The following is a 19,262-nucleotide window of genomic DNA, read 5'->3' as shown; positions in this document are numbered from 1 at the left end:
AGAGCAAGTCGGACCCCCTTGTTGAAACAACAACACTTCCATGTTGAAAAGTCAACTTCATCTTTCGACGCAGGACCATGTGCTTTGTAAAACGCATGGATTACCTATTGCATTTAAAACGGATCAAAATATGCGACCGTGGGCATCGATTCCTTGGTTTGTCCTCGCTCTATTTTTCCCAGCTGAAAACATTCTATCGTGCATCTTCCAGCTGGAGGAACATGCGTGCAGGCAGAGACGTCAGCTCCGCGCTGGAACGTCCACGTCCTAATGCGCAGGCTCACAGCGCCATTTTGACATGTTCTAAAACCAAAACATGGTGGTTCCGAGCCCAGGCAAGTTTTGAAACTCCCCACACTTTATCCGGGGGAAGCGAAAGTAGTGCAGGCCGAGGCTGCAAGCAATATAATGTTTGATGGGTGACTTTCACAGGTGGGTATGTCAATGCACGAGATCAGCGACGAGACTTAGGGGGCAGTGTGACAACAAGAACACGTGCTGTCGACAAGAAATGGTGGAGGAGCCAGCTTCAACAAAGAAGAGATCCATCGTCTTTGGGCGCTAGTATATCAGTTTAGCTGGTGTAGGATCTAAACATGAGCTCATGCAAATAATTACCTACCAGTAATCTTTGAATATAAATCAAAGTCTGTTTTTACGGGGCTGATTGTGATTATGCTAGCTAGACATGTTAGGATTTGTCAATAATGGAATGGCTTATCTCCTTACCATGCTCCAGCATATCCAAACACGCAGTTATAAACAGTAACGTTGACACCGGTCACTGCACTCGTTTTGACAGTTATCCGCAACAATGGCGTCCTCAAATCTCCGTTCATACTAGTCTAGTTCTACCGCATTACACAACCGCACGACAGTAATTATTCAGCAATGGCCGATCATTCTTTTGTCTCGGGCACGTAGATGAGGTAGCGTGCTGGGCTGCTGTCAGATGGTTGCTGGAACGCTCCTCAGTTCCAACTCCAAATGATCTAAACACGGAAAATAATTGATGGACTCATGCATTTCTGTTCTACCCTACTCAGAGAGACACGTAGGCCTACATTTAGCAGACGGCAAACTGTACTGTTATGGCAATTATCCGTTCCACATCTATCAAGAAGGTGATTTTCCGTGTGCGGTTGGTTCCCTCCAGTGCTAATTATTCCATTGCAGGTGTTCCACTTTAAATCCTGTTTCTGTCTCTCGTGACTGCTCATCGGCAGACTGACTACCACTAAAGAAGATGTGCTGCTCCATGTCAGATATTATAGGCTATCATACAATAACACGAAACAATCCAATACTTTATTTGCTTTTCAACTTCAAGTGTGAATTACATTGCAGCTTTATGTACAAATCTAAAACATCGTACGGGTAGGCTAATGATGGACAGGTGAGAACACCGTTACATAGAGCAATATAGCTTCAAGTCTGAATATTTAATGAATCTGGGTTTTTAACAGGAACGTATTTTGTAACACAATATACAAAAAAACACATTTAAAATGTACACATTAAATCTTTATATCCCTTGATATCCCATACACGGAATGCTCCAGAAGGCACAATCAAGGGTATAAGCCGTTTAAACAACAGGCTCCCATAAAACACATTAAAATAAACATCTTCACACTTTAGACTGGTCCAACTTGTTCTTGCATACGGTAGGTAGACAGGTCTATAAGGTAGACCTGTTGTGCATCACCTGGTGTCACATACAATATTCTCAAAGGAAGGCTGTTATAATACTCATCAGAATTCATTCACAAGAAACATGAGGATTACAACAGGTGGTCCAATGATATGTTCTAAAGGTTAAATAAGAATATAGGTTATTCAGAACAAGTGTGACGTACACTTTTTGTCTGGGGGGTGCATATATTATTACGCTTAGGTGTGTGAGATGCTTAGAGAGATAAAAATTCGCAAAAGCAGCAAATACAACGTTCAATGCCTACAGTGCACATTCAGGAAGGCAGTACATTGGTTCATAGATTCCCTGCTATAATGGAGCTTCTAGAAAAAGGCTCGGTCAGTGAATGCTGTGTTTCTGCTACAGTGTTTGTCTATCAGTATCAGTGAAAAAGTCTAAATTAGTCATTATTGAAAAACCTAATAAATAGTAGTCATTCTACTGTTCACTGATCAATATAATGTTAACTGAAGGCTTAAGAGGTGCTGATTGTGTCTGGGTGTTTTTAGCCTTACAGGACACTGAGACAGAGTAGAGGTAGGAATTGGAGGACAGGCTCATTGTAATGCATGGAATGAGGAATGGTATCAAACACGTGTGGAATGCTGTGATTCCATCCCATGCATTACAATGAGCCCGACCTCAGATTTCTACCTCCACCAGCCTCCCCTGACTGAGATGGAGTGAGAGTGACTGGCAAATGGGTAGAGCAGTTCAGGAAGAGAAATTTGACTTTCATCCAAGTTTGCCCATTTGAGTCATACTGGCACATAGCCATTCGTTTTCAGCAACCAACCCGCCACAAGTAACATACTGTATCAGTATGTGACATCATAGTTGCAACACCATGCCAGCTTAGGAGGGTGGGGCTAAGGACGCAGGTGTGGTCCAATAACATCACACATTAATGACGGCATCTTCCTCTTCATCTCTGAGAACGTCCTGTAAGGTATCCATGGAGTCTCCTGCCAGCCTACCCCCCTCTTCCTCCTCCATAGCGTTACACGGGCCTATGATGTAGCGGTAGTCTCCCCCTATAGCCAGGGCTGCCCCTTGCGAGACCATCAGCCAGTCCTTCTCATCCTCCATACCTACACACTGCCAGGGTACCCCCCAGGCAGGCTCCTCAGGGCCCAGAGCCCCTGCCCCCAGCCCAGCTCCGCAGCCCTGGTCCCCCTCCTCACCCTCCAGGTTGACGTAGAGCAGGGGGGCTTCCTTCATGGGTCCAGGGGACATGCTGGCCCAAAGAGACTCCAGCTGGTCTATGAGTTGCTGGAAGTCCGGGCGACACTTAGGCACGGGACTCCAACAGCTGTGCATTATCTCATAACTGGGAGAGGGAGAGAATGACAGTTTGAGCTCATTTGGATTATTCAGTCTGGCACTGCTAATCACAATGTAACTACTACTCGGTTATTTAAAAAGGTATACATACACTGATGCCATCTGATTGGGCAGATCCAGTAAAACGGATCCAGCTCAACTAAAGTCCAGCCCAGCACTAACACACCAGTGGAGGTAGAAATCAGAGAACGGGCTTATTGTAATGCATGAAACGGAATTGGGAATGGTATGAAACATGTCTGTTTGATACCATTCCTCTATTCCGTTCCATGCATTACAATGAGCCCACCTTCCGATCTCTACCTCCACCAGCCTCCCCCGTTGAACGTGTCAAGCTGAATCAGGTCATGTGTATTAGTGCTGTGATGAACGAAACTACAGTTCTCTCTGGGTGTTGAGAAACACTGCAGTAGATCACTTAGACATCCGCATGTCTGCCCTGCCCTCTGGTTATTTATATGCATTTAGATTCTGTTTCTACTGACAATAAAGACACAAGTTTACATGTCATCTCTGCAGTCTGGGGGCTGTTTCAGCCTCTCTCCCTTGATGAGGTACTCATAGATCTCAGAGTTCTCCACCCCGGGGTACGGGGTCTGTCCTCGTGCCATGATCTCCCACATGGTCACCCCAAAAGCCCACTGTGGGAGAGAGAGAGTCAGTTTAGCCCCTGAAACCACCATTTTGTAACTTCACTGGACCACTTACTACTGACATTTGCAGATGCTGACATCCAGACATTAGTCAGCAATGTGAATGAATTGACAGTCTGGGAAACCAAACTAACATTCATCTTGCTACAGTATGACGTGCTGTCACTTTAACTATTGTAAATTCTCATACACAACTGAATTAAAAATGGGTTCCTCTGCTTGTTATTTGCAAATGTTTATCTGTGTTCTATTTACTGTCCAACAAAGTCACAATATGAAAGTGTGTGTGTGTGCCACGACCATCATGAGGGCATCTGTGTTTGTGTATGTACCACATCGCTCTGGGTAGTGTAGACATTGTCAGCCAGGCTCTCCAGAGCGATCCACTTGACAGGCAGCTTAGACACAGAGCCCTGTCTGTAATAGTCGCCACTGTAGATCTTCTTAGACAGGCCGAAGTCAGCCACACACACGGTCATGTTCTCATTCAGCCTTTGAAGAACAGAAGTGAGGTCAGAATATAACCCACAAGCAGAGTAGATCTATGGGCAATTCAGTGTATAAGTGAAAAACACAGTTATATCAGCTCCATCTTAAGATGTAATCTCCAAAGCACACCACAGTACGTGACACTGTGATATGAGATCTGTGTGATACAGCATGTCTGTTATGTCTGCCATGTATGCACGTAGACTACAAACAACATTTGTAAACAGATAAAGTATCTTATCTACAGTGTCTGCTACGGCACTGTTTGTCTGCGGTGACTTCACTCACATGCAGTTGCGTGCAGCTAGATCTCTGTGGATGATGCTTTTGTTGCTCAGGTATTCCATCCCACGAGCGATGTCCAACATGAACTGGATCAGCATCTGCAGGGACAGCGTCTGTGGGAGAGAGAGAGGGAGGGAGAGAGAGAGAGGGGTACTTATAAAAGCATCTGCAGTGCGGGAGGGAGCAATAAACTGTATGAGCATTTGCAACGACATTGTCAGAGAGAGAAAGAACCATTAACCCAACAACTGTTGATAGAGGTCATCAAGCCATTTTCCTCCCAAACAGGAAGGAATGATAAAGCAGACCTTTCCTCTGTCCTGTTCATTGTATTGTCACCTTGTATTGTCATTTGTGTTTTTCATGACGAAATCAATAAAGAATGATAATAAAGAAACCAGAGAACAGGCTCATAAAAACAGTGTGCTACTGTCCTAAAGCATCTCTCTATATATAACTTTGAAGGTAAGGGTGTGTGTGTCTATATGTGTGTGCGTGCATTTAAAATGCTTTATAAAAAATAAAAAATAAAATAAAAAAAACTCACAAAGGGTTCGTCACCCAGTCGTGACATCAGCAGGAACGTGTGAAGGTCTCCATGCTTCATGAAGGGAAGGATCACCATGGGTATGGGTAACCTCTGCTGGGGTCGTCTGTGCAAGCTTACCCCTGGAGGAGGACAAGACTATCAGTCAGCAAATACAACAGCACAACGAGGGGGAGTCAAAGCTCTGCTGATGAAATTAGTGGGGTCTGTTCACCAACCGATGAGCTGGATGACGTTTGGATGGTGGAAGTCCTTCATGTAGGCCGCTTCCTTCAGGCAGTGCTCAATGTCACATGACGAGTTGATGTCCGCTGCGGGATCAAGGACAGAGAAAATGAGCCATAAAGACATTTGAGGATTTGTAGATGAGCACTATAAAACTACAGGCCATTACAGTGGAGGCAGAAATCGGAGCACAGGCTCATTGTAATGCATAGAATGGAATGAGGTAACAAACATGCGTTTGATACCATTGTTCATTCCATGCATTACAATGAGCCCGTCCTCCGATTTCTACCTCCACCAGCCTCTCCCGGACCATTAACATGTAATCAATGTTACAGTGGCCGTAGAGTCGTACTCACATTTGAGCACCTTGACTGCGACCTTCTGCACAGTGCTGTCGTCCATCTTCAAGAAGGCCTCGCGCACTGAGCCAAACTCACCTGGAGGCAGGGAGACACAGGTCATTGGCACATGTCTTTCTGTGCAGGGCCTCCACCAGCCTGCCCTGATTGGCACATTAAATGACTACAGTATCGCTGGCATATTTACTATCTTTGAATAAATCGACAATGCAAGACATCCGCATTCCTTTCCTTTTCTTTCTAGTCCTGAATGGGAGGGAGTTTCTTCCAGTGGGGTGAATGGGTTCTGTTACTATTCCATCCTATCCCAGACATGACACAGCTGATATTAAACAGCTGTTACTTAGTTATACACAATCATAACAAATGGGCCCTGTTCCCAAACAACACCACCCTTTACGGTAGCTGACATTTGCTAATGCTCCAGTCCGTATTGTGGCTTTAATAGTGGGAGCCAGCACATTCATCAACATGCCCTTTATTTCTCATATCATTTATGTATTTTGTATACAGAGTCCAGTGTAGACAGAAGGCAACGTTTAACCTTGCTCAACATCAAACACACCAACCATTCAACATCAAACACACCAACCATTCAGCATCAAACACACCAACCATTGTAGAAATGCCTTTGTAGAAACTATGTGAATCCAATCTAAATCAAGCACAGCTGGGGGGGGAATTAATCTACAGGGTGCACAGTGGAGGTAGAAATCAGAGGACGGGCTCATTGTAATGCATTGAATGGAATGAGGAATGGTATCAAACAAACACACGTTTGATGTCATTCCATGACAATGAGCCCATCCTCCGATTTCTACCTCCACCTCCACTGAGTGTGCATGTGTGTGTGAAATCCTGTGCAGGATTAAACACACCAGCCACCATCGTATAATTCTTCTTTATGGTTAAATATTATCTATTGGACTCGGCTATGTGAAATAAAGGGCTGGGTCAACACTGACCTTTCCCCAGCATGTGACCCAGAGTCAGCAGTCTCTCTGGAATCAGGACGTCCTGCAGCTTGGTCTTCAGGTCTTCGTTGATGCCCAAACTGTCCACTAGAGGGAGACAGAGAGCATTACATTCACAGCTGTGGACCAATGCCCGACCTTTCCAACTGAAATGTGCACTTGCTCACTCCCTCCCCCTCGTGCCTTTTGAAAGCATTGGACATATTGTGTAAGCAGCATAAGCTAGAGGATGTGTCCATCAGATACCTTTCCTTTTAAATGTATTAGAGGGGGAGTGAACGAGGTAGGGGGACAAGTGTACACTTTAAAGAAGGGTAGAAAATCAGATTGGAGCCCGTGTCTAATGCAGCATTGTCAATAGAGCGTGCAGTACAACACTGAGGGTACAACACTGTCAATAGCGGTGCCTGTATTTGTGGTGGCTGAGAGCCAAACATGGCCGACTTACAGGTGGAGTCCTGGTGTTCAGGGCACTGCCTGTTGAAGGAGCGTGCTGCAGTGAAGGACACTGAGCTCTCTGTCCCCGGGGGCTTGAACACAGACCTGCTGGGACACTCATACTTACAATACATTGTGTACATTGGGCTGGTACAAATCTGCAACAACTGGAAACATGCTCATAAGCTTTGCTTGTTTGGGCAAATCTATTACTCATGTCTCATAGATGCTTTTCAAGCTAACCATGCAAGTCCAAGTCTGTTTCCTAAAAGGAGTGGTTATAAGAAAAGTCAACAGCATTTTCATCACTTCGCTGAAACACAAAGTTTAAGACCGATGAGAAAGGCTGTGTTGTGGTGAGAGAGACGGCAGCGTACCCAAACTGTGTCTCCTTCCCTCTGCGGTGGACCAGGACGGTGAGGAGGAGACCAATCATGGTGGCCACCAGGAGACCCAGCAACAGACCCACCCACATGTGACCCCTCTGGGTCTGGGCTGGTACTGCTGTGTGGAGAAGAGGAGAACACACACACACACACGCACGCACAGATGCACACACGCACAGATGCACACACACACGCAAAGAGTCACCTTCAAAATCTAGCAGAAACCTTTAATACAGTGGGAGTAACATGTTGACTTCAAACAAAAACTTCAAGTTGAGCTGAATGTGTAGATAACAAGGGGCTGAACTGGAGGGGTAGAGACTGGAGGGGTAGAGACTGGAGGGGTAGAGACTGGAGGGGTAGAGACTGAAGGGGTAGAGACTGGAGGGGTAGAGATGGGTAACAAGACTAAGGGGTTACCGCAGAGGCTGGCATGAGTAGTGGATGAAACGAGAGGGCAGTGATTGGCTAGTGAGAGGGTCTCACCTGAAGCAGGCATGACCAGAACCGGCTGGCTCCAGGGTCCACAGCCCGCCACGGTACATGCCGACACCTGGAACGTGGCGTTGAAGAAACGCCCTCCGCCAGACAGGTGGGCCACGTTGTCCTTGAACAGCAACGCCTCCTGGAACACAACAGAGACAAGCGACCACACACATTCTACTTCATGTGTTTGAGCTGCTAAATACACACATTTTACCTCATCAAATCAAAGCAAAGTTTATTTGTCATATACACAGAATACAGCCGTAGACAGTGTAATGAAATGCTTCGGGAAAGCTAGCTCCTCAACAGTGCAAGTAATAATAATAATTAAAACAATAGCATAACGTAGCACAAGTATTTAGCAGCAGAAACACAACAACAATAGTGGAGTGAGTAGTAGCAGTAATAGTATGCATGTATGTGTGTGAGTGCATGTACGTGTGTGTTTGTGTGTGTGAGAGAGAGAGAGTGCAAATATGCAATGTCATGTGTTTGAGCTGCTAAATACAAAGGGAGAAAAGCTAAATATAGCCTACTAGATCTGAGAGTAACTGCATTCATTACTTTGTTGTTTTGTAATTGGATTTCGAAGACACAGATAGAACAGTGGATCATTCCCACACCTCCATCACAATGTGCTCTCCACACAATGGCTTTTCTCAGTTCAGAAATAGATTGAGCTCCAGCAACAATCTCATACTTTGAGAGAAGATTACATTGAAGGTCATATGAGTAAAACTTTAAGACATTTTCTACTTCCATCAGGGTGGTAACATGTTAGCAATCACTAGAGCAACCAACCGCTCATGACCTGCGTTTGTTTTGAGCTTTGATCACACATGTTGCCTAACATTCTGTGTTAATCATTATATTTGTTTCTAGAAGGGGCGTTGTCAGTTCATTCCACTTGCTCCAAACACACACGCAGCTCAACTCAGAGAGAACTATTTCACCTGATTGCATGATAGCTTGTCAAAGAGTCAGGGAAGGCAGGTCAGAGATGACCCATTTATACTGCACCACCCTACCCTGCCCCTAAAACAAGCACAGCCCTGATACGACCAGGTGTAAGCCATAACAATTAATGTCACAAATATTTACTACTTCACATGATAATAATACCAATTACATGTGAATTCATATGAAGCTGTTGATTGACTGTAGTAGGCCTAGCTGTAAACACTAGTTAGCAGTTCTGGATTGTTGTCTGTAGCTGTAAAACATTGTTGGCTGTTTGGCTGTGGTCTTGTTAGAGGCTGGACACTTGTGTTTATACATTTACAGACTGCTGTAGAATATTGTTATGTTTGTTGATGTTGTTTGTTTAGCTATAGTACATATAAAGGCTGTCCGTGTACCTGTCCTCCCAGGTTCCAATCTATGCTTGTGTTGTAGACGTCTACACTATTGTTGATACTGTATAGACTGCTGCTGTGGTTGTTGTAGTTCTTATGGTTGTGGTTGTTGTCCAAATTTGTACCTGTCCTTCTCCTCCAAGGTTCCACTGGACCTTGTAGGCCAGGAGTCGTCCCTGTAGCTCCTCCTCCTCCAGGGTGGCCCAGTTCAGGGACAGCTGCTGCTCCGTCAGGTCAAAAGTTAGGTTCCGGGGGGCAGCAGAGGGCACTGGGGACAGACAACACACAGAGATACAGATGTCAATGTTATTACATCTTAAGGTAAAGCACAGTGAGAGGCCTTGGTAATGCTGTCATTCTGAAATTGAAAGACAATTATGTACAATTCTCTTTCTCTCTCTCTCTTTCAATAATTGACCTATCAGTATACACTCACAAAACACTTTATTAGGAACACTGTACTAATACTGGGTAGGGCCTCCCTTTGCTCTCAAAACAGTCTCAATTCTTCGTGGCATTGATTCCACAAGATATTGGAAACATTCCTTTGAGATTCTGGTCCATGATGACATGATTGCATCACGCAATTTTCAGGTGCACTTTCAATCTCCCGTTCTACCACATTCCATAAGTGTTCTATTGGATTCAGATCCAATGACTGGGAAGACAACTGAAGAACACTGAGCTCTCTGGCCCGTAGGTGGCGCCACCGAGGCAGGGCCCAGGGAGCAGCACATTGATATGGATTGAGGGCATGCACAATGGTTCATTGTACCAGCGGGACTGGAATCCACTGGCTGGGCTCCAGGGCTGCCAGTTTACAAACATACAAACAAGGTCACCCACTCAGCAGCAGAAGCCCCTAGTCCCCCCTACACACACACACACACACACTCTGCAACCCTAATATCAAAACCCTAATATACCAGACATGGGTCAATATTTGAGGTGCGCTTCGTATAGTTTGCCTGACACCAATGGAATAATCCCTGAAGTGCAAACTTCAAACCTCAAGTTAAATAAAGCCCAAGCTCAAGCACTTCCAAACATTTCCAATGTATTTGACACACAGGCCAAGTCAATAACCCTGATTGGAAAGCAATCAAGCGCAGACTCTCTTGATTCCTACATTCATATTTAAGGGTTTCCTTGATGATACTTTGACACAGTAACAACGTTCAAATATCTATTTTGTCGGCCTATCAGATGTGTGTGAGCTACAGACAGACTGCCAACACATGCCATTCCATTCCACTGTAAAACTCTCTCCATGTTGTAGCATCACGATGAGTTATGAGGTTGTGATGTGTTGCCAGCTGGGGGTGGGGACAGGGATGGGGTTGTGTAGTCGGATGACAAAAGAGAACCAGTTGAACAAAGACCGATATGGAATGTCATCTGCTGCACACACGCACCTGCTGCGTTTCTCTTTTCCACAAATGAGAATGGACGACCATTCTTCCATTTTGTTTTATTCAGACCTTTGTAAATGGAAGGGCAGACCTAATAGTCAATGGGGGAGACAGATAGAGGGGACAAAGCAGAGAAAACACTGCTTGGGGTCAATGACACACACACACACACACACACACACACACACACACACACACACACACACCTGCTTCTGGGGTCTGGAAGTCCACCCATCTGGAGAAGGGTGAGGTCCCCACCTCGTTGTCACAGAGGACTCTGACACTGTAGTTGGAGTAACTGCTCAGTCCACTCAGAACCTGCCGGAACGGAGGTACCGCCACACGCTGGTCCGGAACATCCACTTTCCTCCCTGAACTCTTGGTCATCTGTGAGAGGTTTGGAGGGAACACATTCCAGAGGTGTTAAGTTCAAGGATAAACGGGAAGGAATGTGAACAATGGATGGTCATTTGTTATCTTTCCATTAGGATACAATTCTTGTGTTTATACAGGTATTCAAAGAAAAAAAAAAAGACAAGAAAGATGTAATTAAATGTTGATGATACGTTCACTGATGTCTCAAAGCTCCTTTGATAACATTGGGGAGAAATGTTGGAATTGTAGGTTACCCAAATGATGGTTTGCTATGGAACTAAGACAACTAGAGCATTCATATATCTCAGTCACAATGGTTGCATTCTCCTGGAACTAGGACTCAGGGATGGGTTACCTGGATGGGTCTGAGTGTTTACCTGTATGGAAGTGAGAACACTATGGGGTTATCTAGATGTTTCTGAGTGTTTAAATGGATAGGTCTGAGTGTTTACCTGTATGGGACTGAGAGTGGTTGGTTACCTACTGTAGTGGGTAGTAAGTAGTTACCTAGAGGTTACTCAGTGGTTGGTTGCCTAGATGTTTCTGAGTGGTTACCTGGATGGTGCAGGATGACAGGTCGGAGTGGCCAGTGAAGCCTGGTTTCCATGCCAATGTGACGTTGTTCTGCACCAACTGGACTAACTGCACATTGACTGGAGCTGATGGGAGAACTACAGACGGACAGACAGACAGACAGACAGACAGACAGACAGACAGACAGACAGACAGACAGGCAGGCAGGCAGGCAGGCAGGCAGGCAGACAAAGAGAGAGGGAGAGAGGTTGAGAATCAAAGCACATACAGTACTATTGTATCAAATGAACTTATCGCATCAGAATGTTGTTGCACAAGTTAGGGGCCCAATCATACCTTTTATATAATTCTGTTGTATGTTAGATAACCTCATACCAAAAATAACTTCAAAGTGATGCCAGTATTCCTAGTCTAACAGCTCACCTTTAATATGCACAGTGCCTGTGCGCGATACAGAGATTCCTCTGGTGTTCTTGGCCTCACAGTAGAACTTGATGCTGTTATTCACACCTACAGGGACAGAACCAGGGCCAGGGAGTCATGTTAAGTAGCGTTAAGTGATGCCAGCACTCAGAACTCAGTCAGCACCACAGCCCTTTAAAGGTAAACTGTCAGTCGACTGGAGCCAGAGTGAGTTAGACCAGAGCCGTGCCAAGCTAAACCAGCAGCCCTGCAGCCCTGCTTTCCCATGAACGATGGTTGGTTTTATCACTGCAGACATACCCTTATTAAAGCAGGCATGGCTCATTCCTCTGCAATGAGACCTCCGCGAAAGATGAATGCAAAAAATTCCAATTTATCACTGCTTGGATAAGACTCAAGGATGCAAACGAAGACTTCCAAAATAGAAAACCCAACCCCCAACAAATGAATACTCTATACTTCAAAGTTGACAGCTATAATTAACAATTTGTCCCAAACACTTCAATTTAACTTTTGTTTTTTCTATGAACAGATCGTCATATGCGGTGCTGTGAGTTTGCCTTCATGCCCAGGGCCATACTACTACAGTACTACTACCAGAGTAGTACACATGTTTGACACCATTTGACACCGTTCCTCATTCTATTCCATGCATTACAATGAGCCCGTCCTCCGATTTCTACCTCCACTAGCCTCCACTGTACCAGACGGTACCCCAGACATAGCAAGCATCACCAGGCTTTTCACAACCTTACTGGTGACTGTGACTGACACTGACTCACTAACACAGCTTCTCTCTACCTCAGAGGAACCTGTATATGACTCTTGTCTGGACTTGCCTCACGTTAAGGATGATAAGAGTCACAAGTTTGTCACAAGACTGCCACAAGTTTGTCATCACACAGTGTCATAAAGAAGACAGTAAAACGTTCAGCTTCTGGTCAGCAGTAAAACATGACTGCACTGTTTACGTCAGCAGTATCGATCCATCATTACTGAGATTCACTCCCGCAACCCATCTCGTCCCTCACAGGAAGGGCACCACTCCCATCCCATTCTACCCAGGAGAGAGCAGGTCCAGTTACATGTACCTAACAGAGATGGCTGCTCTTTACTGGAACCAGACTAAGACACAGCTCAACAGAGTTGAGCTCAGATGACAAAGAGGGAATGCAGGAATTCAAGGAGAAATCCAATCGATTGGAAAATGGATGCTTTTTTAATATCCTCAACCAATATCATCCACATCACTACAACAACTAATCATTTAATCGTAGGAGATTCGCAGACTATCGGACTAATACCAAAATGAATTAAAGATATACTTTCATCTGTAAATTCTGCAATAATGACATCAATCAGACTTCATTTATAAAGCACATTTCCTACACAACTGCAATGCTATGCGCTTCACAGAAAAGCATACATGATCTACATCCAGTAAGTACCATCGCTATCGTGCGCCCCTATAGAAGTGTGTTTACCGCTACACATGAGCGGAGCCATAATAACACCAGGAGACAGCCCTCACAGGAGACTCCAGTAGGGCTCTGCCCACTGAGGATAACCTTTGGCTTAGTTCTACTGTTCTATTACAAACCCTAACATACACACACACACACACCCCCACCCACCAACCCACCCACCCAATCTCATGGAGAGTGAGCAGCTACAATGCCACAAAGCCATAATCCCTTCCTTGTGTGACTAATGCTGGTGACTGGAGCTTATGACACATCAGTCTCATTGAACGTATACTGGAAGGATATCCTCTTGATTCATTTAGCCATTGATGTGTGTGTGTGTTGTGTGTGTATGTGTGTGTACACACGGGTACCGGCAACAAGGAGTTTTCGTTATTCTAGCACCATGGTTGCTACTAGCCCTCATTTCTGAAGGAGCCTGCAATAATTCTGCTCCTTGGTTGCCTCGCCGTCATTGAACACTCTTATGATATGTAGATAAGAGAGTGTGTTATGATGACTGTAATATCAGCCGTGTAAACAGGGCCTCACCCTGGACGCTGAGTACAGATGGGGAGGGCGTGACATCGCCCTTCTGGACCCCCCCCAGCCACCAGAGAATCTCCACAGGCTCCGGGGGTCCCACAGCGGCACAGGTCAGGTTGAAGGGCACCCCAGGGAAGGTGGCAACGTCCTGGGGTTCCAGAAGGAAGTGGGGGACACCTAGGGTGACGATAAGAAAGAGATAGGGTAAGTTATGGGTTAGGGTTATCCATTTTTTAAACTTAATTAATGATATATAGCCATTGATTCTTGAAGAATATTAGATCAATTGTCTTACACACACAGACACACACACACATATATATATATATAATAAAAAAAATGTTAGCTTGTTTTACTTAATTGTTTGGAAACAATGTAATTGTAAACAAACACTCTATACCCTAAAAAACATGATTAAAACTATAATGTTGATCTCATGGATGGTCAGTCCTTGCATCCATAGCTCCGTCTATGAACTTGAGAGTGGTCACATTTGTCCAGCCCCATCCCTCAGCTGTTTACCAAATTAAGTGGCCGGGTAACTGCTTTGTTGTTGTTTAAATCACAGACTGTCCCTTTAAGGAATGTTGTTTGTGCTGTAGCTAAATTGAAGGGTACTGAGGGGGAGAGAGCGATTGGGAGGGAAGACCAGAGAGAATGAGAGCAAGAGAGAGAGCGAGCGAGCGAGAGCGCACGTGCTCACGCGAGACAGAGAGGTTTAATGTGATTGGGCAACAGGAGAAAGTTAAAGAGAGTAGATGACAGTGAGAGTGAAAGGGGAGGATGGAAAAAGAGTGAATGAGAGAGCGCTGAGAGAGTGATGGAGGGAACAGGAGACGGTGGGAGAGCCAACTGTATTGATTTACCTTCTACAGTGATCCAGGCGGGCTCAGAGGAGATGGTCAGACCATGGAACTCTACCTCACACCAGTACTTCCCTGCATCCTGCTGCTGGACTGACTTCACACTGGAAAGACACACACACACACACACACACACACACACTTATCCCTATGGTTTTGCAATTCTATAATATCATACAGAGAAAATTACTTGATAATATCAAACCCATTAAAACATCACAGGATTCACGTGAACACAGCCCTCCAGATCACAAGATCTGTACTCAAACCAATACTGATGGGATGATGTCAGACAAAATACTGGTCAAAGTCAAACATCAAGTAGAATAACAGACTATAAAACGATACACATAAAATAAACAGAAGATAACCACCTTTAGGCTATACTGAGGTCTTGAGAACAGTGATGGGCCATGGGTCATGGGGAGCAATAAACTACCATGGGACAAACTACGGTAACATTTATTAATCGGATTTCTATATATCAGACCAAGCACAAGAAGATGAAGCTAAAATAAGTGACATGTAGTCAAGTAAACAAGAGTGCTGTACCAAGGAAGCTCGGTTCAAGCAGTCAGCACCCATTTGTCTTCATATATGGGAATGGGAAAGGCAACTTGCACCATTGATTTGGAGGCCATTTCACTGTTAACTTATAAAGAACCCTATTACTACCCACTCAATGTTAAAGGACCACTTCTGGGTTTGTTGTTTAGAAAACTCTAGACTAGAGAGAGCAAGGGGAAAAATAAGGCAAAAACATCACATGCCCACATTAGATGAATCGGTAGATTAATAATAATACAATTTTAAAAATATCGATGGCCCTAGTAAAAACAAATCAAGCTTAATATAGATTCCAGCATGGATACCATGTGCTGAGCATGGAAGGGATGGGTATCTATCTGGGAGATGTTTCAGGGACACGATAAGCAGCAAACAGGACATTGAGTTCAGAGGGTAACCTGGAGACCTTTGATCCAATCCACAAGCGTCTGAACATTGTGCATGAGATTAACTGAAACGGCTGCAACCGACCAGCGGCGGGAGCTCACTTTACCGCTGGTCCGCTAGTCTGCCAGCTCGCGGGTCCGGCCTCCAGCTTCCTGTTACTCACGGGCAGCTGACTGCATTCCAGCCTCTCCCGCCCATACCTCTGGGCCAGGGGCTCCTTCAGCAAGGTGAAGCATTCAGATAGAAATGCAAGGTATAGAGCAGACAGACCTGCGTAATTTATATGGCAAGACAATCATGTTCTGTTCTTCACCATCCATTTCTATCTGAACACCAACATTCTGGAACATTCATTAAGTTGCAAATAGTTATGCGTAAAGAGGTCATACAATTCCCGATTCTGCATGACAAGGCTATCGTGTCTGTTGTACATGATCGATTTCTATCGGAACATTCTGTGACGTTCTATCCTACTGGACGAGGTGTACCTGCTGGTTGGCTGGAGAGAGCGGACCAGACCCCTGGCTCTCCCCCCAGGCATATTATCGACGGGCTCCACCAGGAACAAAGACCTCTAAAGCCGATTAGCAACCCTCCGCCCCAGCCCCAGGCCTCCTGGCTACCTCACCACCCCAACATGCCCCAACCCTAACCCCAACCGTGCTAAATTCCTCAAAGTTCAGTCATGTTGATTCCGAGGTTCAAATACATAAATGTCAACGAATTGAAAGTACTAAAAGTGCTCTTGATTCTGTCTTGGAGTTTTGTACTGCATCTGGCAAACTAAATCAAGTTGACAGTTTTGGGACTATTTCCTTGGTTCCATTGCATCAGCCAAACATATATTTGACCCATGTTTGATGGAGTGGAGGGAGAGAAAGTCTTCAAAGACGGGAACAGCAGCACAGCCTGTATTTACTGTGTTGCACTGTCTGTTTGTTCAAACACAGAGGACACTCATACCATAACACAGAACACACCAAGCCAACATGCTGCCAAACCCACCAGTCATACCTACACACACACACACACACACACACACACACAAACACATTGAATTTACTGTAAGCAAGGTTAAAATACTGTAGCTTAAAGGATAGAATCATACTGCAAATGAATGTATTGCATAGATACATTCTCCATATTACAACATAGGGCTTTTCAGACTGTAGTGTCTTAGCCCAAGGCAGGCTAAGATCAACATATGTGCAGTGTATCCCTCATATGGGTCAAAAACAAGGATAGAATCTAAGACAGAGGCCTAAGAGGCTACACAAACATAAAGCTAACACCTGTACCCTACATGTCTCTGCTTCTCAATAAACTAGCACTTTCTCTGAAATATCAACTCTACCTGAGGAAGGTCTGTGATGGGACATCATCACCATCGCCTTGTACATTCACCACCAGCATGAAGCCCAGTACGTCCATCTGAACAGATGTTTACCTTTGGAAGGTTTCGCAGTGATGGGCCTCTAGGGTGTTGTACATCATCATCACTGATGTTTACCTGTGGAAGGTCTCCCAGTGGTGGGCCTCCAGTGTGATGTACATCTGGTCCGTGCTGTATAGCTTCTCCCCATCCTTCATCCACACAATCTCCGGCTCGCTCAGACCCTCGATAGCACAGCCCAGCCGCGCCATGTTGCCCTGGGTTACCGTGAGGTTGGTGGGGTTCTTTGTGAACCGGAGTCCTGTGATTGGACACAAGAAAGATGAATGATGTCATTAGGGTTTGATCCATTGTTGCTGTTATAAAATGTGAATGAACTGAAGCATCCTCACATTCTAACACAGATACAAGAAGGAAAGAACTATTTCCCATAGCTAAACTGCTCTGTGCTCAGTGAAATGAATAGGCTTCATATTCCGGCACAAAAGCATCGAGATAGGATTCATAGGAAAGAGATACTAGATGTCCCTCAAAAGGTACATCCTGGCCTCCGTTCAATGTCAATGCGCAGTAGACATTGTGACACTTAAAAATGGACTGGAGAGCAATACAATTGGGAAAAGACAGTTTGTATCTTTTTATTTCCTCCAAGAGGCTTTTGTCTAGAACTGTTTGTGTCTATTGTGTGCTTGGACTTCTGCATATTGCTTGGCCAGTCGCGGCCGGCGTGTTCTTGGCTGGCTGTAGACGTCATACACGCTGGCTGTAGAGGGGTGAAAGCTCTCTACTGTGGCAGCTCAACTACAGCTGGGGCTGGGATAAGCTGCAGCCTGCAACAGACCAACCGCCTACAGAGCGGTAGTCCACCATCAATGACCATATTCTTCTACACACAACGTAGACCAGTGAAGTGCGACCATTTGAAAAGTTATTTATACTCTGGCTGTCCCACACACCTGATGTTTCTCTCTAAGACAGAAGATGTTTCTTAGATGGATGTTTTGATATCTAACTGCCAGATGATGAGGGGGTAAACAACTTCAAACACATTTGTCATGGGAAGACTGTGATTTTGTTGCCCTCCTGTAAAAGGAAAGGGGGGATGGGGGATGGAATGACCATAGGAGGAAGTGTGTTTCCTTCATCCCCCACAGTTGAGTAATTTCAATTTCAAAATACGTATTTCTACTAATTTAATGAAAAGTGAAGTTTACTCAGGCATAAATAACAAGGACTTCATAATCGACAGGCAAATGCATTATTCAATATCAGTTGTGTTGAATAGCCTACAATTGAAAACGTCGGCTGACTTACAAAGAGAAAAGTAAAGGACAGTGATTGATTTCAGACCCAGGGCATATATTCAATTCAAATCAACTTTGGAAAATTGCTACCTAGTTGAAGGTAGACCCTAGGGATCTTGTGCAGAGCCCTTGACTGCGCGGCGGAGGTCAAAATACCCTTGTTTGGAGCGTGGTCTTGTTTTGAACTATCATCACCCGTCTACCGAACGGTGTTATTGATTGTTAACATCTCCGAGGACTGACGTCGACTTGCCAATGTTTCGATTATTAACAATCAATGATTTATTGCGCATCAATTGCTTTCCCAAGTTGGCTTTATTAGCTGTTTGTGAAATATCTTAGCAAACTTACCATGGATCCCTTCATTATTTTGAGCCAGGAACAGGATAATCAGTAGAGCATTTATCATCTTTTCATCGTCAGGTTTACAATGTTTAGAGGCTCATGAATCCGCTATCCCACGCATAGAGCCGAACAACACAGCGGTGAACAGTCGCTCCTCTCCAACCAGCTACATCAACAGTCCCGCCGAACTACGATTCCGCGCTAGAAAGTGACCACTCGAGATATTGTCGGTTAAATTCATCCACTTGTCTGATACAATTCACCAGGACGATGATGCAAAACACCGGTTGGACCTGAGAGACAAAAGTAGCTACTTTCATTCCCGTCATGTAGAAACCGATTGCTATAGTTCAGTTAACTTGTCGCAAGCTTTTACTTGTCACACGTAGTTGTTTTCCTACGAGGCTACC

The 19,262-nt window shown here is 44.8% G+C and overlaps 1 protein-coding gene across 3 annotated transcripts; it reads right to left on the bottom strand.

Annotated features, from left to right (window-relative positions):
* Positions 1-1,286: 1,286 nt before the first annotated feature.
* On the bottom strand, positions 1,287-19,251 carry tyro3 (TYRO3 protein tyrosine kinase). 3 transcript variants are annotated; one of them, XM_083683729.1, is made up of 19 exons: positions 18,859-19,251; positions 17,321-17,504; positions 14,860-14,960; positions 14,000-14,170; positions 11,985-12,071; positions 11,583-11,698; positions 10,859-11,039; positions 9,366-9,508; positions 7,886-8,024; positions 7,391-7,517; positions 7,024-7,118; positions 6,567-6,662; positions 5,599-5,679; positions 5,233-5,325; positions 5,015-5,136; positions 4,471-4,580; positions 4,026-4,185; positions 3,545-3,681; positions 1,287-3,026 (listed from the first exon to the last, which is right to left on the bottom strand). In XM_083683729.1, exons 1-19 carry the CDS (start codon positions 18,914-18,916, stop codon positions 2,594-2,596), a joined length of 2,634 nt encoding a protein of 877 aa, XP_083539855.1. In that variant the 5' UTR covers positions 18,917-19,251; the 3' UTR covers positions 1,287-2,593. The 3 variants fall into 3 exon arrangements, with proteins under 3 accessions (XP_083539855.1, XP_083539856.1, XP_083539857.1); XM_083683730.1 differs by having other exon boundaries at positions 7,391-7,514; XM_083683731.1 differs by lacking the exon at positions 18,859-19,251 and having other exon boundaries at positions 17,258-17,377.
* Between the last annotated feature and the right edge of the window lie 11 nt (positions 19,252-19,262).

The sequence above is a fragment of the Argentina silus genome (assembly GCF_951799395.1).
Source record: "Argentina silus genome assembly, chromosome: 13".
NCBI lineage: Eukaryota > Metazoa > Chordata > Actinopteri > Argentiniformes > Argentinidae > Argentina > Argentina silus.
This window is presented reverse-complemented; position numbering and strand designations above follow the sequence as displayed.